The sequence below is a fragment of the Panthera uncia genome, chromosome X (assembly GCF_023721935.1).
Source record: "Panthera uncia isolate 11264 chromosome X, Puncia_PCG_1.0, whole genome shotgun sequence".
In the NCBI taxonomy this organism is placed as follows: domain Eukaryota; kingdom Metazoa; phylum Chordata; class Mammalia; order Carnivora; family Felidae; genus Panthera; species Panthera uncia.
Genome location: NC_064817.1, coordinates 19,649,044 through 19,675,359, shown reverse-complemented (window position 1 = coordinate 19,675,359; position 26,316 = coordinate 19,649,044). Strand labels below are relative to the sequence as shown.

General features: G+C 43.9%; 1 protein-coding gene across 11 annotated transcripts in view; it reads left to right on the top strand.

Annotated features, from left to right (window-relative positions):
• The window catches only part of PCYT1B (phosphate cytidylyltransferase 1B, choline), a 126,179-nt gene that overhangs the window by 15,034 nt on the left and 84,829 nt on the right, over window positions 1-26,316 (top strand). For 2 of the 11 annotated variants that reach the window (XM_049643626.1, XM_049643621.1), the window contains exon 1: window positions 6,114-6,224. The exons of 5 other annotated variants lie outside the window; for them this stretch is intronic. In XM_049643626.1, coding sequence (XP_049499583.1) covers window positions 6,171-6,224 — 54 coding nt within the window. In that variant the 5' untranslated portion in view covers window positions 6,114-6,170. Of the gene's footprint in view, window positions 1-6,113; window positions 6,225-11,622; window positions 11,963-26,316 lie in introns of those variants that run through there. 4 more of the 11 variants (XM_049643619.1, XM_049643622.1, XM_049643620.1 and 1 more) reach the window with 4 other exon arrangements.

The window sequence follows — 26,316 nt, the reverse complement described above, 5'->3', positions numbered from 1 at the left end:
CTCCTGAGTCCTTTGGACAATTTCTGTCGTTTTTGAAAACGGGATAGTAAAACGCATACATTCACATCTGTATTTTTATCTTCAGTTTTGCTTTACAACAGTGTTGCTCAAAGTAAAAATCAAGTTGAGGGAATCTCTGGGCCTACTGATTAGAATCTCTGGGAGTGCGGCCTGGGAAAGCAGTTTAACAAACTCTCTGGGTGATTCTTATGCACATTAAAGTATGAGAACCTCTGCTCTAAAGAACTGACCTTAGAGCCTTGGGGTCACCTTTGTCACTTAAGATCTCTCGCCCTTCAGGAATTTCTTGGATGTCAACAGAGGGCACAAATCAATCATCCTTGAGGGTTATTTCCTACATTTTTGAAATAACCTAAAGCCAATTGATAGTTTGATAGGTGAATAGTAATTCTGGAAATCTGGTTAATACCACTTTGGATTAAAAAAATACTGATTTGATTATACAAAAACTCTTTGTCTTTTTAAGATTTTAAATAATCTCTGTACCCAACGTGGGGCTCGAACTCACAACCCTGAGATCCACAGTTGCATGCTCTACAGCCCCCAAAACTGATTTTCAGAAGTGGCGTTATAAAATTTCCGTGATGCAAATTCCGGAAGATTTATTCCAAAAACGTTCTGAGCAAGGGTAGTATTTTACATGCCAAGGACTGCCATGGTTTAATGCTGACGGTTTTGTTTCTTTTGAATTCCTACACTTGAATGGTGTGGTGAGGTTCTCCAGGCTACTTTGAGGAAATAAAGGACTATCTTTCTTTCAAAGTGTGCTTATCTCATGCTTGCTTACTTACTTACTGAAGAGTATTTCTTCTGGTAGCCAGAGTGGGCTTCAGTGGAAGCACATTGACTGTCTACACTTACTGTCAAGCGCCATTAGGGAGTCATTCCACAGAGCCCCTCCCCTGGCACTGAAGTAGAGCAGGTGTTTCAAACGATCGCTTTTGGACACAGTGAAGGTTTTTACGTGGCCGCCTTCGTGGGATACATACATTAATAGGGTTTATTGTTTTCAATGCAAACAAAGCAGACATTCTTGGCAAAAAGTGAGTCCAATAGTTGAGCATCAAAACCTATGTCTTAATAAAGTCTCTCATCATCTCTGCTTCACTTCGTCTCTGTGGCTCTAAACCTTTTTTGTTGTTGTTCTGCATCTTTAAAGTCTTTTTTTTTAATGTTCATTTATTTTTGAGAGAGACAGAGCACAAGCAGGGGATGGGGAGAGAGAGAAAGAGAGGGAGACACAGAATCTGAGGCAGGCTTCAGGCTCCATCTGAGCTGTGAGCTGTCAGCACAGAGCCCGATGTGGGGCTCGAACCCGCAAACCACAAGGTCATGACCTGAGGCCCAAGTCAGACATTTAACCGACAGAGCCACCCAGGCACCCCCATTCTGTATTTTTAAAAGTCCTGATGCTGCAACCCACGCCTGTGAAGCCAGAATCTCCCAGGTGGGGGGACCAGGTTTCTTTGAAAGCTCCCCAGCTGATTGTCATGTGCAACTGGGGCTGAGAACTTTGCGAAGTAAATCAGAGAGGATGAGAAACTTGATTAACACACGAAATGAGGCTCCTAAAGTGTCAGGCTCTCTTTTTTCAAGAATAAGACAGTGGAGACGGGAGGGGGGGGCGCGCCTGGGTGGCTCAGTCGATGAAGCATTCGACTTTGCCTCGGGTCACGATCTCATGGAAGTTTTGAGTTCGAGTCCCGCACAGGGCTCTCTGCCATTGGTGCAGAGCCCACTTTGGATCCTCTATCTCTCTCTCTCAAAAATAAATATTTAAAAAAAGAATAAGATAGTGGGTATACTTGTAGGCTGTTGGAAAGATTATTTCTCACTGCCACCACCTGATACTATTCAGACATTTACATTTCACCCACGGAGAAGATAACCTGGCGGGCGCACTTCTGTTTGTATTATGGAGGAAGAACCCGCCGGATGCTACTTTGGGGAAGATTTATTAGAGCATGTGGAGACATCATCGTGAATGAGTGTTTCCTGATGGCATCCTCCACTGGCACCTGCTGAATGAGTCAAATATGAGATTCATAGGGGCTTAAAAGGTTTTATCTGGTTAGGTTGTATCGTTCAATGTCAAACTAAGTGAAAAGCTTTCAACATGAAGGCTATCCAAGGAGAGCAAATTGAGCAGAGCGCGGGAAATGTTGAGCTACAGCCACGGCCCACAATGAACACAGCCTTTGAAGTCCGACAGACCTGAGTTTGAAACTCAGCTCTGCCACTGACCAGCTCTGTGACCTTGGGAAAATTACTTAACCTCTCTATGCACTGACTCTTACCTGCAAACCTGGCATAGTGCCTGTGCCTGACACAGAGCAGGGGTTTACAAATTACCATGTTTTAAAATTATAGGCAATGTATTGTTCAAATATCTGCACGTGAAATAGCCCATCTGATTCATGCTCAGGAATGTGTGGTAGGCAGAATAATAGCCCCCCCAAAGATGTCTACATTCTATTTCCCGGAACCTGGGAACCTGTAACTATGTCACTTGACATGGCAAAAGGGATTTCACAGATGTGATTAAGTTAAAGATCTTGAGATGGCAGAGATTATCCTGGATTATCCGAATGCCTAATGGAATCACAACGGTATTTTCAAGTGAAAGGGGCAGGCAAGAGAGTTAGAGAAGGTTGGCTATTGAAGCAGAGGCTGGACTGATGCAGTGCTGGCTTGGGAGATGGAAGGCACAGGGCTGTGAGCCAAGGAATGCGGGCAGCTCTAGAAGATGGAAGAGGCAAGGAAACAGATTTTTCCCCTAGAGCCTCCAGAAGAAACGCAGTCTTGCTGATACATGGATTTTAGCCTGCTGAGTTCCGTCAAGACTTCTGACCTCCAGAACTAAGATAAGACATTTGTGTTGTTTCAAGCTACGACGTTTGTAGTACATTGTTACAAACAGCAACAGGAAACCACTACAGAAGATAAAACCAAATCTCTCTTTTTTTTTTAAGATCTTATTTTTAAGTAATCTCTCCATCCAACATAGGGCTCTAACTCACAACTCCAAGATCGAGTCCTACGCTCCACCGACTGAGCCAGGCAGGTGCCCCCAAACCAAATCTCTCTTTGAGCATTCAAAGATGCTGGGTGCAGATTTTGCAAGATGAAGAGTTCACTCTTGGGTCCGTGCCATTCAAAATCAGTATAAAGTGCAAGGATTGTAATAACGGTCTACCTGTGAATGGAGTGCCCATCATCGTGGCACCAGGTGGCCTTGATCACGCACTTGCCAGTCAGGCACGTTTGGATCACGTTCACAAGGCCCCAGGCACAATCCTCAGGACACAGCAGTATTTGCTGCTGTACTGGGAAACCGCGTCTGGTGGCAATGCAAGAAGGAAGCAAACTGGTTTCAGCATATCAAGAGCCAAGAAAGACAACCCTTTAGGAGTATCAGAGGAAGTATAAATTTGGTCAAGACAATTTGATAATAGTATTGAAAAACATACACAAAAAGCCTTGACAATGCAAGTAGCCTGACTCAGCAATTCTCCTTGTTGGAAAATTTATGGAAAAACTGCATTAGTATGCACGTCCTTCACCTGCATACAAAAAAAAAAAAAATCCTTCCATGGTTGCCATAATTACTTCTAGAATAACACTTGAGGAGACTGACGGGCGTATGGTAGTAAGTCCACTTACACTCAGTAGGTAATTAAGACTGGCAGGTGTTTGTACTGACCACAGCTTGGTCTAGACTTGACCGTGTGTTAGATTAACCTTGGTGGTCCCTGAGCCACCTTTTCTACATTTGATCTTTTTCATGATAATCACCAAAATGGTGATTGTGACTAACACTTCCAATGTGAAGTCAGTGCCTGCCCTTGAACATTTATCATAAACTATCATCCAATTTTGTGGCTCAAATTAAAACTTTTCTATGTGTAATTGGGCCATTAAGTGGTGAAAATTACCTGTATTTTTACTTATCCACTGACATTCAGATAATATATTTGACATGCAAAAGTTGTGAATCCAAATTGTGCTCAAATCCAAGAGAGGAGTCTTTATTCATTTTTTTTCCTGTTGTCTCTGTTTCAGCCATATGTCTGGACCCAAACCCCATCACGGAGAGACCAAAATTTACACAATATTCTTGAGTATGATGGCGGCTGCATTTGGAGTTTTGATTAAACTGCACTACATGTGTGATTATTACTTGTAAACAGATGATTAGATATTAATTAGACAATAAGTGATTGTAAAGCACTTAGAAAGTAAAAGTGTTTATAAATACCACCAAGTAATAGCAACAATAATTCTTTACTGACTACACAGCTGCTAATGTCAATAAGAATGATTTATTCCAGCCAGGGCAACTTTAATTTATTAAAAAAATCCCTACTATCCTATCTGTTTTGCTATAGCAAAACAAAATGTACTTTATTTATAACTGATTTGATCACCAGCATTTAGATAAACACATCTCATATAGATAAAAACAACTTACCTCTTTTAGGACCTTCTCAAACACAGCCACAGCCACTATGGCATGGCGTCTTTGAATGCTAAGAAATGGAGCTCCTGACTGGTCATTTCTGACTTATGTCTCATGTTTATTTCTTTTAAATGTAAGATGTAAGATGACATCTCGTTGGTGGCATTTTCATTCATGTAGGAGGTTAGTCATGTTGGGTCTGTGCAATTGTTCCCCAGCACCTTAAAGCAGTGCTTAAACTTGGGGTGCCTGGGTGTCTCAGTTGGTTGACTGTCCGACTCTTGATTTCCACTCAGGTCATGATCCCAGGATCATGGGATTGAGCCCAGCGTTGGGGTTAGCGTGGAACCTGCTTAGGATTCTCTCTCCCCATCAGCTGCTGGGTGGCTCAGTTGGTTAAGTGTCTGACTTTGGCTCAGGTCATGATCTCACGTTTCGTGGGTTTGAGCCCCACATCTGGCTCTATACTGACATCTCGGAACTTTGAACCTGCTTTGATTCTGTGTCTCCCTCTCTCTCTGCCCCTCCCCCACTCATGCACATGCGTGCTCTCTCTCTCTCTCAAAAAAAAATAAACATTATAAAATTTTAAAACAGGATTCTCTCTCCCCATCTGCCCCTCTCCCCCACTCACACACTCTCTCTCTAAAATAAAAAATTTAAAAATTTAAAATTAAAAAAAAACAGTGCTAAGACTCAATAAATTTTGGTCAAACGAATGAGTGAAAGTTAATTCTTTTCTGATTATGACAGAAGCCCCAAAAGGAAGAAAGTCCCTGTTAAGGATAAAATAAAGCACCTTCATTCTATCTTCTTGATTTTGTTTTTCAAAAAGTAAGTTTTGAAGCTCTGACTACTTTTTATGTCTGACCATTATTTTTTTCCCCCTAATGGCTTTTATCAGCCTGGCTCTTGACCCACTGGTGAATCTGGCAATGCCTCTGTGTTTATTTTTCTGTCATAATTAAATGCAAGCACCCTCAATGAGTCCAGGTCCATGGTTTTAGAGATAGGAAATGAAGTGAATGAATATAAGTGAAGAGTGCTTCATGTTACATGAATTCAATAGGAAAGCGGTGAAGGGGCTATTTTGGATGATGAAATATGCATGAGTCAGCTCAGCAGCATTGTTAACAAAGCAAATATAACTATATCAAAAAGCAAGACAGTGTAGTGTAGTGGAAAACAGAGTTGAACTTTGATTCAAGAGACCTGGATTCAGGTGACAGTTCGTCCCCCTTACTGTGTGACCCTACTCAAGTCACTTAACCTCTCTGATTCTGTTTGCTCATTTGAAAATTTTCAGTATGAAAACTTGTCTATCTCAGAGTGCTATTATGATATAATTTAATGTGGAAAAGCACCAAGTGAGGGGTGAAATGCTTTACAATGGAAAACATTTTTATTACCACAATTTTCCCGAAGTAGGTGAAAAGGATTTATATGTGGGTTTCATTACTTAGTATGGTTGAATTTTTTTCTCGACTAGGTCAGGTTTCAGGCCCAAACCATAAGCCACATGTGGAAAACTGAGTAAGGGGCTCCAAATAGAGCCATGAATGTAACAAAATTCCGTAGAAGGTCATAATGGTTTCCGGGAAACACTAAATTCTGTCCACTTTATGTTGCTCTTTCAATCTCCTTTCTTTAATAAGCTCCTTGCTTGGTAGATCTGAGGCAATGAGAAAAAATGAATGAGAAAGAAAAAGGGAAGGTAGAAGAAACAGTGAAGTCACGACTGATGGTAAGGAGGAGGGATTTCAGAGGAAGGAAGTTTCTTTTTTTTAAATTTTTTTGTTAATGTTTATTTTTTAAGGAGAGAGAGACACAGAGTGTGAGTGGGGGAGGGGCAGAGAGAGAGGGAGACACAAAATCCGAAGCAGGCTCCAGGCTCTGAGCCATCAGCACAGAGCCTGATGCGGGGCTTGAACCCATGAACCGTGAGATCACGACCTGGGCCGAAGTCGGATGTTTGACTGAGCCACCCAGGCGCCCCTGGAAGGGGGTTTTACATACGGCATTCTTGATAAATAGTAGGAGCAGTATAATATATGGAGGGACATACAGACTGTAGCTAAATAATTTAAAATTACCACTACGGTTGAGCTAACATTTTTATACAATGGACATAAAATTTTCTAAAAGGATGACTAAAGATTGGAAAATAAAAAAGGTAAAGAAAAGGCGTTTTGAAAGAAGAAGACTCTTAAGTGTAAGGCCTACTTCAAAAACACAGGCGAACAGACATTTCCATGTGGTGTTATGGCTCATTTTTATCCATATGAGTATATAAAAGACATTTTGCCATAAGAAACAGATATTAACTTTACGATGGGGCGCTGAAATAGTCTTATTTGGAGATGTCCCGGGAGCAGATCCTGAGACAAAGATTCAAGTTCCAGCAGTTTGTTTGGGAAGTGAGCCCAGGAAACAGCGGCAGCAGTGTGGGCAAGCAAGACGAGGGAATAAAGCCGGGCGATGGCGGGGAGCACTGTCAAGCCAGCCACACCATGGCAAGTGGACCTGAATCCCACTGGGGACCTCTGTCCACGGGGAGCACGCGATTTGGAGTCATCCCACTTGAGGGCCGAACCCACGGGGGTGTTTAGACTTTCGCTCCTGTCAGTCACTGCTTGAGAGCTCTTAGGGATTTGGGCTGTTAATTTCCCAGCCCCTCAGCTCTGCCTCCCCGGGGCTGTTGTTGGGGGGTCTCCCATGGCCAGAGCAAGCCCTCACACAGAGATGCAGTTGAGAGCAGGTGGCAGCGGGCCGGCCGTTGTCCACCACAGTGAGGCCTGGGGGCATCGGGCTCACACGGGCTCCTGCTCTAAAGAGATAATTTTAGTTCTTCCCTGCAGATCTTTGGGAATGGACTTTCAACAATATGATGTTGTTCAAGGGCATACCGCTTGTAGGAAGAATAATGTCATTTTGTAGGTCTCTTCTAAGCTGAAGTCTCTACAGGTTGGTCTCCTCGTCTGCAGAGGGGGGCCCCTGTTGCTATCTGCTCAGCTGTTGTGGGACTTACAAGTAGCCCAGGATAAGTACCCAGCACAGTGCTAGGAATGTAAGAGGTACTCAATAAATGGGAGAGATAACGACGGCTGTGCATGTGAGCGGCAGCGCCGATGTGCCGAGCTCTCACCGAAGCCGTGCCCTGCTCGCGCAGGGTACAGGACTCAGGATCCCTGGCCCCAAATGCTCCCTGGAGATTTTCTGGACAGCCTGCCTCCAACACGATGCCTCTACTTATCCTAACTGGAGAGAGGACTCTCCCAGCTTGTCCCTCGCTTTTAGCTTTCTTGTTTCCTTTCACTGAGTCCCTGCCTCTTTGTGTATGTTCATGTGCCAACGTCTGTCTGCCTCACCCCGACCCCGTACCCAGCCCTTCATACTGTTGGGGAGGAGGGATGATGTTCATTTTTTTCCTGACTAAAAGGGGAATAGATGTTCATCTTTTACATACTTGTTATAGATACGAAGATACAAAAAAGAAAGCAAATATCGCCCCCGATCCCACAGCTTAAAGATGTCACTATTCACATCTTGGTGTACTTCCCTGTGGGACTTTTCTCTAGGCATGTACATATCTTTTGGTATCTTATTTTGTGGTCTGCTTTTTTTGGTGATGTAATGTTAACATGTCGCCATAGCATTAGAATGGCTTCAAAAACATGACTGCTAACGCACATCTAACACTATATGAATGTATTTTGTTTTAACCATTACTCCTATTGCTGTAAGTTCTATTTTTTTTTTTGCCTGTTATAAGTAATTCTGCATTAAGCGTCTTTGTCCATAATTATTTGTGTGCTTCTCTGATTATTTCTTTGGCGATAGGTTCCCAGGAGGAATTCCTAGGTCAAAGGGCATGCATGTTCTAAAGGCTGTTAGCATGTACTGACAAATGTCCTCCATGGAGTTTTTAACAATGTTAACACAGGTATAGACTTGTGTAACCATTACCATATCAGGATAGGGAACAATTCTATCACCCCCACAACTTACCTTCTGCTATCCCTTTACAGTCATCCCCTTCCCCTCTGCTAACCCCTAGAGGGTTACAGAACATTTAATTCCATACTGTGGAATTAACTGGTCATTCTCAGCTAATCACCTTAACAGCATGTGGAAGCCCCCACGTTAAAATTACTCCCACAAGGACCCTGCTGGACACCAGGACTCTGCTAAATAGGCAGGTGAGCAGATGAGCCTTCCATCTAGAATTCCCATCTAGAAAGGGAATTCGAGGACCAATTAGGAACCAAGCTGGCAAGTGACCCAGAACCTAGTGGGGGTTGAGGGGCGTTAAGTGCTTTCCAATGGGACCGTGTGGCTCTAGACAGTGGTTCTCAAACTTTACCAAGTGGCAGAACCTGCAGATTTCACCGAAACACAGATTCCTAGTCGCCACCACCACCGTCTGATTCAGTAATCTGTGGCAGGGAAGGAAGAATTTCTGACAAGTTCCCAGGGCTGCCATTGTGGCTCCTTTGGGGACCACATTTGGGAACTGCCACTGTAAGGTAAAGAAAATATTGAGATGAGATGAACAATATCACTCCCATATCACCCAGCACAGTGGGAAAGGACCTCTTAAGTGTATTGTAGGGTTTGGCTCTTCCAGGCTTGTTAGAGATAAACTTGCAGCTTGAGGTGTTTTGTGTTTCCAGGAGGGCAGACAGGGCAGGAAGGAAAGGCCAGGAAGTGGGTAGGATGACCCCTTTTCAGACGACCCGGTGTCACTGGAATTCCTGCATTACTGGAGCTCTCTTAAGCATAGGTAATAATGGGGATGTCAGATGATGCCATTCTCATTTAAAGTGCCAGGATGTATAACTGAAAATCTATGCTGCAGAATCCATTTTCTTTTTTTTAAGGCTAGCTCTCTTGATTTGAGGGGCAATGAAAATAATGCCCCTATATTAATATGCCACATTCTAATTTACAAAGTGCTTTCACATAATATTTATTTGGTCTCCCAAATTCTGTGAGGGAAGCAGGACAGTGTTTTTATCCCACCCTTTTTTAAATTTAAATTTTAGTTAACATGCAGTGCAATATCGGTTTCAGGAGTAGAATTCAGTGATTCATCACTTACATACAACACTCAGTGCTCATCACAAATGCCTGCCTGAATGTCCATCACCCATCTAGCCCATCCCCCACCTACCTCCCTCTGTCAACCCAGGTTTTTCTCTGTCATTAAGAGTCTCTTATGGTTTGTTTCCCTCTCATCTCTCCCCCCCCCCAACTCCCATATGTTCATCTGTTTTGTTTCTTAAATTCCACATACAAGTCATACGGTATTTGTCTTTCTCTGACTTATTTCGCTTAACATAATACATTCTAGCTCCATCTATGTCATTGCAAATGACAAGATTTCATTCTTTTTAATGGGTGAATAATATTCCATTTTGTGTTTGTATGTGTGTGTGTGTATACACTTCTTTATCCATTCATCAGTCGATGGACATTTGGGCTCTTGCCATAGTTTGGCTATTGATAATGCTGCCATACACATCGGAGTGGATGTACCCCTTCGAACCTGTATTTTTGTATCTTTTGGATAAATACCTAGTAGTGCCGTTGCTGGATCATAGGGTAGTTCTATTTTTAGTTTTTTGAGGAAGCTCCACACTGTTCTCCAGAGTGACTGTACCAGTTTGCATTCCCATCAACAGTGCAAGAGGGTTCCCCTTTCTCCCATCCTTTGGACTATTGGTTCTCGAAGTATGGTCCTTGGACCTGCAGCATTAATATCACCTGGGAACTTGTTAGAACTGCAATTGCTGGCCTGACACCAGACGTACGGAATCAGGTCTTGAGGGGCCAATAATTTGCATTTTTAGGAGTTCCCAGATGATGCTGATGTTGGTACTGCTGGTCCTGGACCACACTTGGACGAAAAACACTGCTATAGATTAAAATGAAAGATCTAGAAGCCCAGGGACTTGTCTTATGAGGACTCCTACCTAGGTGCTTTTTCTACTACTACACCTGCTACATCCCAGCTCCCACCCCCATCCCCCGCAAATCTTTCCAATCCTTGCAACTCTGCTTATGAGTTTGAGGCCCTCGGCAATTATTACTCTCAATTGCAATTTAAATGGGACTAATAGGATCGACTTTGGGTTCTAACGAAGATTAAACAAAATCTGGGTAAAGCACTGTGCCTGTGCTTTAGAAATGGTAGCAACTGCCATGATTTTTATTAATGTTACTATAAGTGTGATATTTCACCAGAACGAATACCTTTGTAAGTTCTTTGAGTGTGTGTCTTTGGAACGCCCCTCTTACAATGGGGGATATTCATGGATGATTTAGACATTAAGGCACATCATCACTAACACCCCAACTGGAATGTTTGTGTGACTGGCATGAGCATTTGGCTGAGAGCAGGGTGCTTAGGAAATGGGACCCAGGACTGGTAAAATAGGAACAGAGGAATAAGAGACCAGTGTATGGAACAAGACTTCATTGAGGAAACTCAGAATAGCCGGGGAGAGGGGAGAAGTGGTTGAGGGAGGAAGCAACTGGGAGGCGGGTTGTCAGACAATCTACCTCCTTCAAAATTCCTCTCAGGGCAGCCCCAGGGGCAGGATCTGGAGCTACACCAGGGCTGGGGGTGGGGGTGGGGGTGCTGCCAGTGCTCTTGTTGCCGTCAAGGGGATGAACACTCAGGTGCCCACAATAAATGTCCTGAGGGGCTCTCTGAGGCCAGCTGGCAATCGTGGGCACAGGGAGTTTGGGCCCAAATGTTGCTTTGTCTTCAGGGTGACTCCTATTTAGCAAAATTCTGACTATAGCACATCAAACACTCATGCCAGGGACATGGTCCTTTTTTTAACGGAGGTCTGCTACGTCCTTCCTCGAGGAGTCCCGGGCCCCTCAGGAAGCGGTTTTATCCTATCTGGCTAGTGCAGCGCGGGTCCCTCGCCCCGCACGGACAGAGACCTTTGCAACTGAATCAAGCGGAAGAAACAAAAGCAGCAAGTTCGGACCCCGTGGGCACGGCCGGCCAGCCAATGGGGCCCCGCCGCTCCCCGGCGGAGTGGTACTATGATGACAGTAGCCAACCAGCGCGCTCCATGCAAATGAGGTACTGTATCCCGCACCCGCCGCACCAGTGCCGTCTGGTTGTTATAGTGATAAACTGAGGCCTTGCCTTTTGGCTTCTCGGGGAAGGAAACGGGAGGGTGTGTGTGTGGGGGGGTAACCTCTTCACTTCCCCCAGGGAAGACAGAAAGAAGGGGCGAAGAAGGGGGATGGGTGAAGAAGAGAAAAATACGTGACAAAGAAAACATTCTCTGCCTGGGAGGAGACTCACAGAGGGTGTAGAGCTGGAGGGAGCATTCACTGGCCATGCCAGTACTTACCACTGATGCTGAGTCAGAAACAGGTATCCCAAAATCCCTTTCCAATGAGCCTCCCTCAGAAACCATGGAGGAAATAGAGCACACATGCCCACAGCCTCGACTGGTAAGTAAAGACAAAGGATGCAAATGTTATGCTTGGCTATGGCACAAAAGAGTTCCTTCTGCGCCTGCAGCCAGCGAGGAAAACGATGCTTGGAGGATTTTCATGTAAATGAGAATGGAGCTACCGCCTAATCCTTCTCAGCTGTTTATACTTAGCTTCTATACCGGGCGCTGCTCTCAGCTTACAAAGCATTATTGTATTGGCCGGGTAGGAAACGGGCTGTTTGGGCTATGCTGTTTTTCTGCCTTGGGAGGAGGGGATGGCCTTTTTCCTTTTAGGTGTCTTCTCGTCTGAAGATAAAAATCCCACAGTGCGTTTTAAAATGGTATTCGCTTCGCAAAGCTTGGGACGAGTCCGCTGTTAAGTTATAAATTCCAGCCGAGGAATGATTCGGTCCCCAACTCATTTTGGTGCCTAATGCCAATTTTGGAAAAATGAAAACGATATGGAAGCAAAACTTCCCCATTCGTTTGAACATTTCAAAATAAATAAGTAAAAGGGTCCCTCCGTGATGCATTTAGAAGCAAGGTGCATTTTAAATGAATCCTAAGCATTTCCAGAGTGTGCTGGGAGGGTTTGTCTTCAGATAGTAGAAACCTGGGGAAGCTGCATTTACTACTTAGAAACGGGTTGCATGCCTTTAATAATGAAAGTGTGGAAACGGGGGCGCTCGGAGCTTCCTTCCATCTCAGTGACTGGTATCCCAAATTTCATGAGTTGTTTCTGCCCTTGTGCATGATTATTTTAGCAGGTGTGGAAGATGGTTGTCAACCACCTGAGCTTAGTATATCCTCAAGGAATCAAAAACACCAAATGGGTGGTGGGTTTTCAGTGTCCTGAGGTCCTCTGAAAGTTGGAAAGACCTCTCTTCCAACTCTCAAGTTCAAGTGAGACTAGTTAGAACAATCCTTTTTGTAGTCGTTTCCCCCAAGTTAAAAGGTGCAATATTTTGATTGGCCAAGGAGTTTGACCCTGGGAAGAGGTTTTAAGAAAGTATTTTGTGATGTAGCATTTTCTGTGAACTCCGTAAATGAAGGCTCACAGATTCCCAGGCCAGCCCATCATGGAACTGCTTTTTCTTCATAAGGGTTACAAGGGTTCAAAGGCAGGCTTAGAACAACTTCCAAAAGCATGAAAACACAAGAAATTAGAGTGCTGTGGGCTTTTGTTCACTGTGTTTCTGTTTTATAAAATATATTTTTCTTAGGGCAGTTTAATATTAATGTGTCCCGCGTTTGAGCCACTTACTGAGTGGCATACGTGATGTAGGGCCTATGTTCTCGTGGGATATAAACCATTCCAATAAGTTTCTTGCCGCAGGATTCCTCTGAACCACTAAAGAACTCCTGATTTAGCGTTGAAAAAACAACACAAATGACCACTTAAAGCCTGTAACGAAGATGGTGCAGGGGAGAGAGAGGCAGCATCAAATTCCAGTTTGTATCATTTGACTCTCCTGCTCACTTCTTTTCCTTCCCTTTTTGCCTTTGAACTCTTCTGCCCCTTGGTTGATTCTGAGCGGGTGGGCAGAGGAAGTCAAGGGAAGGAAGAAAGTTGAAGTACTTTGCACTGTCACTTGTGACGTCTCATCCCGGAGGTGGCTCTAAAGAATCCTGCAAAGCTGGCGAGGTTGCACCTGCACCTCTGTGCTGTTTTAGAAATAAGGAAATGGATGCTCAGAGAGGGTGAGTGACTTTCCCAGAGTCACACTGCTTCGAAGGAGTTGAGCTGGGATTTGAAGATCCCAAGTGGAAGATCTTTCCTGTACAACACCCCCTGGAGTGAGGTACATTCCCTTCCCATCTTTTTGCCAGTTCTAGCCTAAAGTAAGTGCGGGTGTGTATACAGAAGCTGAACTGGTAAAGTAATGGCTTCGGTCTACCTTTGATTAAAACACACACACACACGCGCACACACACACACACACACACACACACACAACTTTACAGGGGGCGCCTGGGTGGCTCAGTCGGTTGAGCGTCTGACTCTCGGGTTCAGCTCAGGTCATGATCTTACTTGTCGTGGGTTCTGGCCCCACGTTGGGCTCTAGGCTGACAGTGCAGAGCCTGCTTGGGTCTCTCTCTCCCTCTCTCTCTGTCCCTCCCCCACTTGTGCTGTCTCTGTATCTCTCAAAATAAGTGAATGACCTTAAAAAGAATTAAAAAAGCTTTCCAAGTTGTCTATCATTGTCATGGGCTACTGAAAATTTGGTCGGTTTAAATCAGGGCTGCAGCCAATTTATAATCCACTACTCAGGTTTTAGAAACCCCTTTTCTCAGCAAACTTTGATCACTGTAGGGGTCTATTCTAAGTTTGGATTTACACTTGAGGGCTGGACTTTCCCTGGCTAGTGATTTTACTTGAATAGCTAGGCTCATGTTAACCACTTAATAACAAAGATTGTTGAAGAGAGAGTGGCGAGGGAAAATGTCAAATAGCATTTCTTTTTATGGTTTTTAGTAGTTTCTGTTGATCCTTAGCTTTGCTAATATCCTCACATTTCAAATTGTATAAATTCTTTGTTATGCCCAGCACCCACCCATAATGATCAAAATCGCACACGGGTCACTGGCGCCACAACCGTTGGCAAGGTATGACTGCTGAATTCCAAAGTTACTTACAGTTCATGAAAAACTTAAGAGATTCCCCTCCAGAGGACAGGATCCTTCTCCCACTTATTATCAAACGTGAATTCATACAGTTTAGAGGAAACAGGACTCAGTAACAAAACATCATCTTAAAGTAGCGGGCGCCGGGGTGTCTCAGTCAATTAAGTGTCCGAATCTTGATTTCAGCTCAGGTCATGATCTCGCGGTGATCGTGAGATTGAGCCCTGACGTGCTCAGCGCTGAGCGAGGAGCCTGCTTGGGATTCTCTCCCTTTCTCCCTCTCCCTCCTCCTCCCTCCCTCTCCCTCTGTCTCTCTTGCCTGATCACACATTCTGTCTCTCTCTCTCTAAAACAACAAAAAATTTTTAAAGTAGCGATTAGCAAAGTAGTTCTCTTTTTATTAGCTGAGGCACACATTGGCTCCCCAAACTCACTCTGACTTTACCTAGGGATATGGAAAAGGAAATTTCTGGGTAAATAAAGGGCCATAAAGCTTTACTGCAAGACCTGGAGTGTGAACTTAGGTTGCTGAATGCCGTTGTCTGTAAGTAAAAATTTTATTTAAATCTCAGCAGTTGTGTCAAATGCCCTTTTGTAATGAACTGTGCTCTTTTTTTTTTAATTTTTAATGTTTATTTATTTTTGAGACAGAGAGAGACAGAGCATGAATGGGGGAGGGTCAGAGAGAGGGAGACACAGAGTCTGAAACAGGCTCCAGGCTCTGAGCTGTCAGCACAGAGCCCGACGCGGGGCTCGAACCCACGGACCGTGAGATCATGACCTGAGCCAAAGTTGGCCGCTTAACCGACTGAGCCACCCAGGCGCCCCTGTGCTCTCTTTTTAGTGTGGCACTTGGAAAGCTGTGCGCAGTATTTCTGTGTCTATGTGCGTTTGCCTATATATTTTCCGCGAAGCTTCTCTTGTGATCCTGCTGAACTCAGCCCGCGTTGATTGAGTACCTACTACATGTTGAGCTCTGAGCCCTCAAGCAGTTTGTGATCTGGGGATTCTAGAAGAGACTGGCACATAAACAGATAGTTTACCTACAGGATGATAAGGGCACTGTGTGCTAAGAGGTGTGTTATCAAGTGCATTGGGGGCAGAAAGGAGTGTGGTGACCTCTCCACGAGTCAGTTTCCTGGGGAACGTGGAGTAGAAGCCAGTCTTGTCATCGCTGTATCTCTGGCCTCTGATACAGAGCCTGGCATAGCCCTTTAAGGAAATGAGGCGTGAAGCTGGCGCACATAAATAAACGGGCCTTAAAACAATCTTTATTTTATATCCTTGTAACTAGCAAATTGATAAGGATATTGAGGGTGCAGTGCGGTCATGTTCAAGGGGAAATTTTTCTGAAAGGAATATTTATAGATTTTCCCACCTGCCTTCTTTCTCGTTGAAAAAATATATAAGGAAGGAGAGGAGTAAATAGAATTAAGTAACACTGATTAAATTAGAAAAGAAATAACGAAATTACCTAGGTTTTCTGATCAAGCTTCTATCTTGGGATGTAATCGTATTACCCCTACTACTTTACCATGGTGCTCAGGTTTGGGATGTGTCTGACAACTCTTCTTTCCATCGTTACAGCGTTTATCCTTGATCCTTCGCTTCTTGTCCCTTCTTTGCTATTTTCTTGCTTCAACATGATGCAAGGTGACTCATAAGCTTGGCTGTCAAGGAGAGAAACTGAGTGGTCAGGGGTGGTGTGGATGTACTAGTCCTCCTCCAAGACCCAATTCCTGAGGGGTGAGTACCCCTTGTGGGCAAGGACAGTGCCTTCATATCTCCCCAGCTCTCAGACTGTGCCTAGACAAATCCTCCAGGTCCAGCAAGTACCCCATGAACCCTTTCGAATAAGGCCCAGCCCTCCCCCCGCCCCCCCGCCCAAAGCTGTCTGCTTAAGGATTTGGTTGACGACCTTGGTCAAGTTCTTCTAGGAGTGCCTTGTACTGTCAGAAGGAAGTTGTAATTCTAGCCTGCAATAGTCACTTCCATGAAGATGGGTGTACCACGAGCCAACTGAAAAGGCCTTGGAAATAAAAAAAAAAGGGGGGGGGCTGGTTCGATATGCCACATTAGCAGGAGTTCATCTCGGGCTTGACTTCAAAGCGGAGCAGTGCCAAGAGACTGCTGTCTTGAAGAAGGTGCATTATGTCAATTGGGAGGTAGGATGCTCACCCGCTAATGATCAAAAAGATGACTGGATTTCCAGAGACATTGGTGGCTTCCTTTAGTAGTATCACCATCTATTTAACCCCTCAGAGCAGCATGTATTTTAAAAGGGAGATACTTACTGTTCTGTGTTGGTGAAAGTAAATCTGAGTTTCCTTGGGCATTTACTGTGGTCAGCTGGAATCATGCCCAAGGTTATTATCAGACATTTTCCTGTTGGTTTCAGTCCGAATGCAGCTTCCATTTCTTGCAGATCGATACTAGCCAGGTGTATTGTTGAACATGGAACCAGTGAATTAGTTTCCTCCATTCTCTTAAGTTGGTTCTTGTGCCAACCCCCCATTTGCTTAATGCTAAAGTCCTTATGGAAGAAATAAATCTCAGTTGGTAAGAAGATGGGTAGGTTCTTTGTTTCATTTTGGTGTTTGAGCGTGTAGAAATGAGAAGGTTGTGTGTGTCTTCACCCAGGCAGTGAGGAGGATTTAAAGCTGATTCAGTGATGCAGGGCTTTAGAAGGTAACAGAGAAAACTCAGTCCCCTGTCAGCCAGATCCTGTTAGCCAGCCCGAGAGCAAGTTCTCTGTGCAGTAATGCACCAGGTGCTGTGGGGAGGAGTAAGAGAAGTAATTCACAGCCCCTACCCTTGAATATCATGTCCACTTAACAGGAGACCGTAGTTTGGGATGTGGAAGCATGCCAGGATGCTGGAATCCCTTGTGAGAGAGCTTTTTTTTCTTTTTGGTACATTTGACGTTAATATATTGGACTTTACGTACCTTATAAGCTGCATTTTATCCACTGAGCAGAAGTGCTTCCCAACAAGGGAGACTCCATTGACCAGATCCCCAAGTTAAGACAGGTCCCTGCCTCTGAAGAAAACATGCAACTTGCTGACCCCAAAACATTTTTGGACACGGAGAGGACGAGTCTACTTTTGAGGGGATCTTAAGTCCCCAGTGTAAGCGGAAGACTCCAGCCTCTAGACCAGTGCTGTCCAGTAGAAATACAATTTAAAATGTTCTAGTAGCCAGGGTTTAAAAAGTTGAAAAAGGTGAAGTTAATCTTAATATGTTCTGTTTAGCCTGATATATCCAAAATATGATCATTTCAACATTAATCAATATAAAAATAATGAGTGGGGTATTTTATATTCTTTTCTTGATAGTAAGTCTGAGATCCAGTGTGTATATTATATTGGAACACATCAAAATTCAGACTAGCCACTTTCAAGTGCTCGGTAGCCATATGTGGCTGTAGAGGGAGCTTAGACACCTGCACAGACCTGTAGAGAGAGAGAGAGAGCTCTGCAAAGCCGCAATGATAAATACATGTCATGTTGCATAGCACGCGCACACACACACACACACACACACACACACACGTGTATATTTACTCAAAGCTAAGAAACTACTTCATACTTTGTACTTGTAATATTTTCTTTGCTACCCTATCCTCTTTTGGTTTGGAGACTATTGTAGTGATGTAGATGAGAATTATTAAGTTTGAAGTTACGGATGGGGCAGTGGAGAAGGAGAGAACTGCATGAATATGGGAGACACTAAGGAGGTAAGCATCCCAGGATTTGACAACTGAGTCTGAGGGTTGGTCAGTATCAAGGAAGATTCAGTTTTCTGGCTTCCTCGAGTGGGTACCATCACTGAGGTGAGAGTATTAGGGGACAGTAGGTTGTGAGAGTTGCGTTGGGGATAGCATGCAGACTTCCATTTGGAGGTGTCTACTTAATGTTTGGTTTTGGAACTCGGGAGAGAGTTCTGAGCTGGAGATGTAGATGTGGGAGAGGTCAGTGTGGAAGAGATGGAAGTGAAATTGATCGGAATGAAATGGAGTCAGACAGTTTCTGGACCAAGAACATGGTGATTGAAATGGAAATGGTTAGCTAGCAAGAGCACCTCAGGATAATCCTACTACAAGTAATTCGAGAAGATAACTGACCCTGGGCCATACTATCAGGTTCTTAGAAGGGGAGAAATAGAAGAGCTGTAATTAAAGCTATTAGAAGGCTCCTTATAGCTGCCTGTATCTATGTGAAATCTGGTTAATCTACTCTATCCCAGAATCTTTCCAGAATCGAGCCCTGAGGGACACCATGTATTATTTTTTTAAGCTTATTTATTTATTTTGAGAGGGAGGCCAGAGAAAGGAGAGAGAGAATCCCAAACAGGCCCTGCATTTTCAGCTTGGAGCCCAATGCGGGGCTCGAACCCATGAACCTTGAGATCACGACCTGAGCTGAAAGCGAGTCAGACCCTTAACCAACTGAGCCAGCCAGGCACCCCCTGAGAGACACCATTCAAAGAGCCAGTAGAGGTGGATCATGAAAAGAAGACAGAGAGGTACTTCTCAAATATCTGGGAGATCAGGGGGCCGATGGCAGGGTACGTTCTGTGGTGGGAATGTCCAGTAGAACCAAATGCAGCAGACAGATCAAACGGGATAATGAAGCAAAGGCTCCTTTGGATTTAGAAAGAAAAGGTTATTGGTGATGTTTCAGTGATGTAATGGGAGCAGAGGCCAGATGGCAGTGAGTTGAGGAGCTTTTAGAAGGTGGGGAAGTAGAAGGTTGCCTGAGAAGATAAGCAGATTGAATGTGTAGGATCCAAAGGTGGATGAATCAGGATTTAGGGTTGAGAGAGGCTAGCTTTTTTCTCTTCTTCCTTTTTCATCTCATTCTTCCCAACATCTGTCCAGTGTGCCAAGGCTTTTGGTTGGCTCATTCTTTGACGATGGTAGTAACTCACACTTACATGCAAATGGCAAAGAGCCAGTGAGAGAAGGTGAAAGTGATAGGGGGAAAATTGAGGGGGGAATGAGTCTTAGGCTGTGGAGACACTGGGCTCTAGTGAACAAGTGGAAGAATTGGTTTCAACTAGAAGAGACATTTCTTTCACTGGCAAGGATGTTTTGGGTAAGAAGTTTTAAAGGGGGAGGGCATTGAATGTTGAAAGCCTCTCCTTATCTGATAGGCTCGGATTTCTCTCTAAGGTGGAGGTGAAGTTAGTGGCTTGGTTCTAGCAGGTGCAGAAGTGTAAATATGGGATAGCCTGAGAAGCTGGGTCCAACCCCAGAGTATTCCTCTCCAGAGGCCTCCAGGCTAGGGTGGGAATAGGGAAGGGTGGAAAGGCTGAGCGGTTCCTGATGAGACAGGGTTCCAAGGAGAGAAAATGGATCTGTCCCATTATGGCCTCTGGGGCTCCACACCAACCCCCAGGATCAAGAAAGATGTAGATTTGGAGCTTCCAGGGGAAGTGGGCTGGCCCACCGCAGAAGGGCGGGGCCTGGCAAGACAAGAATGCCACAGCCTAGTCTCTGCTCATTGGAGCCCACAGTTTCCTTCCAAAGTCAGTTTTACCAGTGAATTACTCTGTGGGCTTAAGCAAATCACTTCTCGTCTCTGGACCCCAGTTCTGTCACTCATGACGGATTGGATAGATGATCTTTGCCAGCCCCAAGATTGTGATTCCAGCTTCCCTCACCACGGAGCATGCTCCACCCCAGTGTGTTCTGTTTGATCTCTTGCTTCTCTCAAAAAGCAGGGCTACCCTACTCCTCCCCTCCTTTTGGTTGTATCCATTTGGGGTAAAAACAGGTTGAATGATCTTATGGCAGGACACATTCACATTGGCTAAATACGAATAACAAATGCTGGCAAAAGACTCTGGAACTTTACATTAGTAAAAGAAACAAACCTGTTGTCTTCCAACTTTATTCTTCAGATGCTTCTTCAGAAAGGTTGAGTGTATTCTAAATCATATGTTGAACATTCTAGTCATTGTCCAAAGAAACCTAGCTTGACTCTCTTCTTAATGTGAAGGATGACCCCCTAATTGATCTATCTCCTAACACTAAAGTTCGAAATACTGGGTTCTCTTTGAGGCAAGGCAGTATGGCATTGAGCTGTAGGGGCCTTGTCTAGCTGAAGCCAGCCACATCAGCTCACTGCTCCGGGTTAAAGTCCAACAGTGCGTCAGGCCATAGTCTTGGAACTCTTGAGTCTTTTGCTCATACCCACACAAAGAAAGCTTCTTGGTGCCTCTTGATGGGAAAAAAAATGTAGAAAAAGGTTTATTCCGTCTGATAACTGGGGGTGGGATGAAAAGGAGAAAACAAGGAAGGTAGGAACAGACCCAAGTCGTTGCAAGCTAGGCCTATTTTCTTCCAATAATCTCCCAGGTAACAGCCTCTACCTTGCTAGGATCTGATTACCCGTTGCTGGCCTCAGACCATAGCATTATTGTTTTAACATTCCTACCTTCCTCTTTATCCCAGCAGGAGACAGGTTGTATGGGAGGCTGGGGAAGCTGACCTTGCTTGGGAATAAAGAGACAGTTTAACACTCAACAATCTTGAAGGCACACTTGAAAACACAGTGATTAGAAAGTAAAGCAGCAAGCCCTGTTAGTGTGCACCTGTGTAATAATGGGCAGGGCCACACGAGGCCAGCCCATGGAGCTGGATTCATTTTCATATAATCTCCTCACTTCCACCAAAGCGTGTGACTTGATGTTTTTGTTTTCCACTTCGTAATTCATGCACGTTGAACCTGACATAAGTGTAAAAGGGAGCTGACGGCGATTTAAGCTGGCATTTAAGAAGAATAGCAACAATAATAATAGGTTAATAGAAGCCCCGTGAATGATGTGTACAGCCTGTTGCCAACCAAATGATGCTGGAAGCCTATTCCTGGTACCTGCCGGCTTCTGGGCTTCATGTCTAGTGCCTGATTTTGACGGTAGGCACAGTCACATGACACTAAATCCTGTTGTACCTCCAAATTGTTCAGTTACACGGGAATTGTTCTATACTGGGCTTAAGACTAGTGGTCTCATTCATTGCCCTCTGTGGGCAAATGGGGGACTGGTGCACCCTGTGTTAGGCACTGTGCTGGTGCCCTATGTGTGTGACCTCGTTTAACCAGGCTGCAGGCCTGTAAGATAAGGATCACTATTCCCTGTGTTAGAAATAAGGAGACCAAGAATTAAGTAATTCCCCAAAGATCAAGCACACTGATAAAGCTGGGATTTAAAGTTAGGTTTGTCTGACTTGTAAAGCCCCATGTTGCCACTACACACAGTCCCCCAGCATCAGTGAGCAGAGAATCACCTGCTCAGGCTTCCAGGGGAGTTGGAAGCAAGGTGTTTGTGCATGCACTTTGAAAAACGCTGTATTTAGCTCTCCCGTGTCACATTGTCCGCCTTTGGGACCAGGAATGGAAACAATTTCGATGTCTAGGCTCTTGGTAGTAAATTTAGAAACTCAAAGTAAAGATTTTTGACCCGGCGTACCTACTCCTAGGAAACTTGTGCATATGGCCACAAAAGATGAGTAATAGGATGTTCTTAGCAGCATTATTCATAATAACTCCAACTGGAAACTACCCAGATCCCCGGCAGAAGGAGAATGGATAAATAAATTGTTGTATTTTCACACAATGAAATGCTACATGGCAATGGAGCATGAAGAGTCTACAACTACCTGCAAAAATATGGATAAATCTCACAAACATAATATCGAATGAAAAGAAGCCAGTAACAAAAGAATATGCATTACAGGATTCCATTTCTATTAAATATTTTAAAAATAGGCAAGCCAATCTGTGAGGTTAGAAGTCAGGATAGCAGAAGGAGCACAGGACGGATGCTGGCAGTGGTAGTTTACTTGATCTGGGTGCTGCTGCGTATGTTCATTCTGTGCACGTCCAGAGTTCCACACTTAGGATCTCTGCACGCTGCCGTACATGTATTGTTCTTTAATACAAAGTTGAAAGGTGCTGTGACCACAGTAATGGAGAGAGGGTACACTCAGCAACAGATTGAGCATTTCACATAACTCTGGTGGTCTCACAGATCCTGTTCTAAGGAATGGTATCCAATTCTACCTGCAGTTACAGCTCTGGGCCACTAACAGAGCTTTGCTGTGCTCCTGGGTCAGCCCCCAGCCTCGAAGAGAGCATAGGTAAGCTGCTGAACTAAACTCGCCTTGCTTCTAGTACCTTGTCTAGCCTTAGTCAGGTTATCTGTGAATTAAAAGCCATGGTGCCCAATCTATGTGTGCTTTATAACAATGGCCTGGCCACACAGTCCGTTTCTAGACTCAGAAGGAGGTGGACGGGATTGGTTAGGTAGCAAGAGGGACTCTGGATTATCCTTTTATAGGGCAAATTCTAGGAAACGACTGACCCCAAACCATCCTATCATGTTTTTTAAGGGAAGAAAAATAGAAGAGCTGTAACTAAGCCAGAGAAATCCTCCCTGTATCTGCCTATCTCTATATGAGATCTGATTAAATTAATCTACATATCCCACAGTCTTCCAGGATAGAATCCTGAGAAACAGTTTTTAAAGGTCCAAGAGAGGAAAGGTATTAAAAGGAAGACAGAGAGGCATTTCTCAAATAGGTGGGAGTTTGGGTTCTAAGAGCAATGTGGTTGGTTCATTGATAGTTAGATGTGGGGTTTTTTTGTTTGTTTCCATAAAATACTGTTTTTATTAAAGAAGTCATCCACTCTGCACAATCAATCTTCTTTGGAACATCTTTGGAAAATCTTATTTGGAAGATCTTCCCTTCAGTGGCTCACGAAAAAAGGGGGGGGGTTATTATTGAAATGGAATCTAGCAAATACCTCAGGCTGCAACATTTTAGAAATATCTGTACTTCCGTCCAACTTTACAGCAAACCTCCCACACTGCATAATTTGTTCTAATGCTTGTTTCTTCCAGTCTTCAGCAATGTTTTCTATATGTCTTCTAAATATATTTGCTGACAAAGGAATGCGTTTTAGTTTGACATCAATTTTTTCCCCATGTACTAGAGCAGCCAGCTGTACTGTGGCATGAAGAGCAGGTGCTTCTGCAGTGGTATGAGACTTTTGGTTTTTCTTTATTGAATTACGGAAATTTGAAAAAGGCTTCTGCCATTTATCATTACATGCAACAGTATTTTGTGAAGGCCTGGATTGAGTATCACGTCTTGAAACATCACTGAAAAAATCCTAGAGATTTTTCTTCATGTTCTGGATGCTTTGCTTTTTTTTTTTTTTTTTTAATTTTTTTTAACGTTTTTATTTATTTTTGAGACAGAGAAAGACACAGCATGAACAGGGGAGGGGCAGAGAGAGAGGGAGACACAGAATCTGAAACAGGCTCCAGGCTCTGAGCAGTCAGCACAGAGCCCGACGCGGGGCTCGAACCCACGGACCGTGAGATCATGACCTGAGCCGAAGTCGGACACTTAACCGACCGAGCCACCCAGGCGCCCCTGGATGCTTTGCTTTTAAGTATCATGGTAATTACAGTAGCTTCGTATGATCGTAACCTAATAACTCAAGGTACAATATACGCTCCAGGTGAAGTTTAATGCTAATGGCAGCAGATATTTCAAATAGTCCTCTTTGTGATACTTGTCCATTCAGCTGTCTTCCTGTTGATCTGATTAGGTCTTCGTTGTTCATACCTGATAACGTGGCTGATGCAAGACACCTACAAAGGGCTCTTGTTCGCTTGTGCTTGTATTATTTTCGCTTTCCTATTTCATTATGGAAAGTGTTTTAAGCCAATTGGTGATCCTGTGAGCATTGGTTTAGTTAAAACTAGGTAACATAATCTATAAATGCCCTTTACCAGGCCCACACAAACTGCATTAAATTACAATAAGCTAAAAGCAAATGAAAATGTCAGGGGATCCAGACCCCCCCTTCTCAGCTGTACACTTTGCATTTTTCCTTGAGGACACTTCACGGACGTGATGTTGACAGAGATAGGGCACCGTATCAACCTGCATGTTAGATTAGATGTCAGTAACGCGTCTTGTTTTTTAACATGAAAAATAAATCTAAGCCCAAGTGTTGTTCTCTAATGGATTGTCTCGCCTGTCCCACATTAGAAATCCCTGGTCTCCAGATTCTACATCTTGCCCTTGGATCCAGCAGTGAGGGGGAGGACTGCATTTTCAGGCTCCGTGTTTGGCCTCTTATAGAAATGCTCTCTTGAACTGCTTTTTGGTTCTGAGGCTGTGCCTTGCCTCATAACGGTACTTTGAGCAAACAAAAACAGGGTTTTCTTTATTAGGGCGTTGTTGTTGAGTATGCTGGTCCCACTACCGAGCATCAGCCAGCATGCCCCTTCCGGCAGCACCACTGGAGCAAAGGCTATAAAATTCGGCCTCAGGAAACGCCGTGCTCCTCCTCAGGATCTATTTTGGTTTTTTGCTTATGGACGATATTAACTTTGTCTCTCTCTTTGCTCTGACTGCTTAGAGCTTAAAGTCATTTTTGTGATCGGCCTGAAATGTGGAGAAGTGGGATAGGGATTCCTGTATGCTCGTTTCCCTTCTGACCTTTGTTGAAACCGTATTTCCTCCCTCAACCCAGATCTTGCAACTATTCAACTTTCAAATCTTTTTTTTTAAGTCACCTCAAGTCCTTTGAGGAAGAAGATGGGATATGAATGAGATATACGATTGTTATTGATGTTCATTATAAACTCCTTAAGCTCAGTTGCTTAAGAAAAATGGACTTAGGGTATGGACTTTTTAAATCTTGAGGTAAAAATGATTCTTTTCTCTTGTCAGCATCCTCTATGCATTTCGTGAATCTAAGATGCCCTTGATTATGAGATACAGTCCCATTGCAGAGATGTTACAATGTCAGAAAATGGCCGATACTGGTTTTAAGACATTTCTCATAAGACCCCTCTCCTCATCTCAGAGATGTTAACATGTGGGGGAAAACACATATTTTAGGATAGATGAATGTATTATTTAGATTACATTTCAGAAAGTGGCACACGGATGGTGTGGGGGGTTATGGCTTGTGGGAGGTCAGTGTTTTAGGGAAGCCTGGATCCCTAGAGCATAATAACATTTCTGATCTTGGGTCGCTGGAAGGGCAGAAATTGCTAGCCTGACCTAGGCGCAGGTGTTCACACATTGGTTTAAAAAATGTGACTATAAATGACATACATTGTACTGTGACTATAAATGACACAGCTTTTGTAGAGACTAATTCACCAACACATGTTAAAATGTTCTGCAAATATTTATCTCGAAAATGTTCATACCCCTGGTCTAAGTAATTCAGCTTCTAGGCATCTATCCTAAGGAAATAATCAGAGGCTCAGAGCTATGTTTAGAATGCTACTTATATTACTAAAACATAAACAACTTCATATTCAACAACAGAGAGATACCTAAATACATTACGGTTTTTCTGTTCAGGGGCATGCTGTATTGCTATCAAAATTAGCGAGAGTTAAATGGGAAATAAAATGTGTGCCTCCTGCTCATGTGGCTGTGTACCTAAAATTTCTCTAAAAAATAAAGTCTATTAGAAACAATGGGGGGGGTGTTTTGCAGGAGTATGGACTCTTGAGAGGGTGGGGGGCTGTCACAAAGTGGCCATGGCTGGTGCAGTTAGAGCAGCTGGGGTCTCATTATACATCCTGCTCGGACTGCTGTCATTGGCATTGGGTAGGCCAGGCCTTGGGGAGGCTGTTCAGCGTAGCCGATGACCAGTTACCCAGAATCCTTGGAAAAGGAAATGACTTTATTGAAGGGGCCA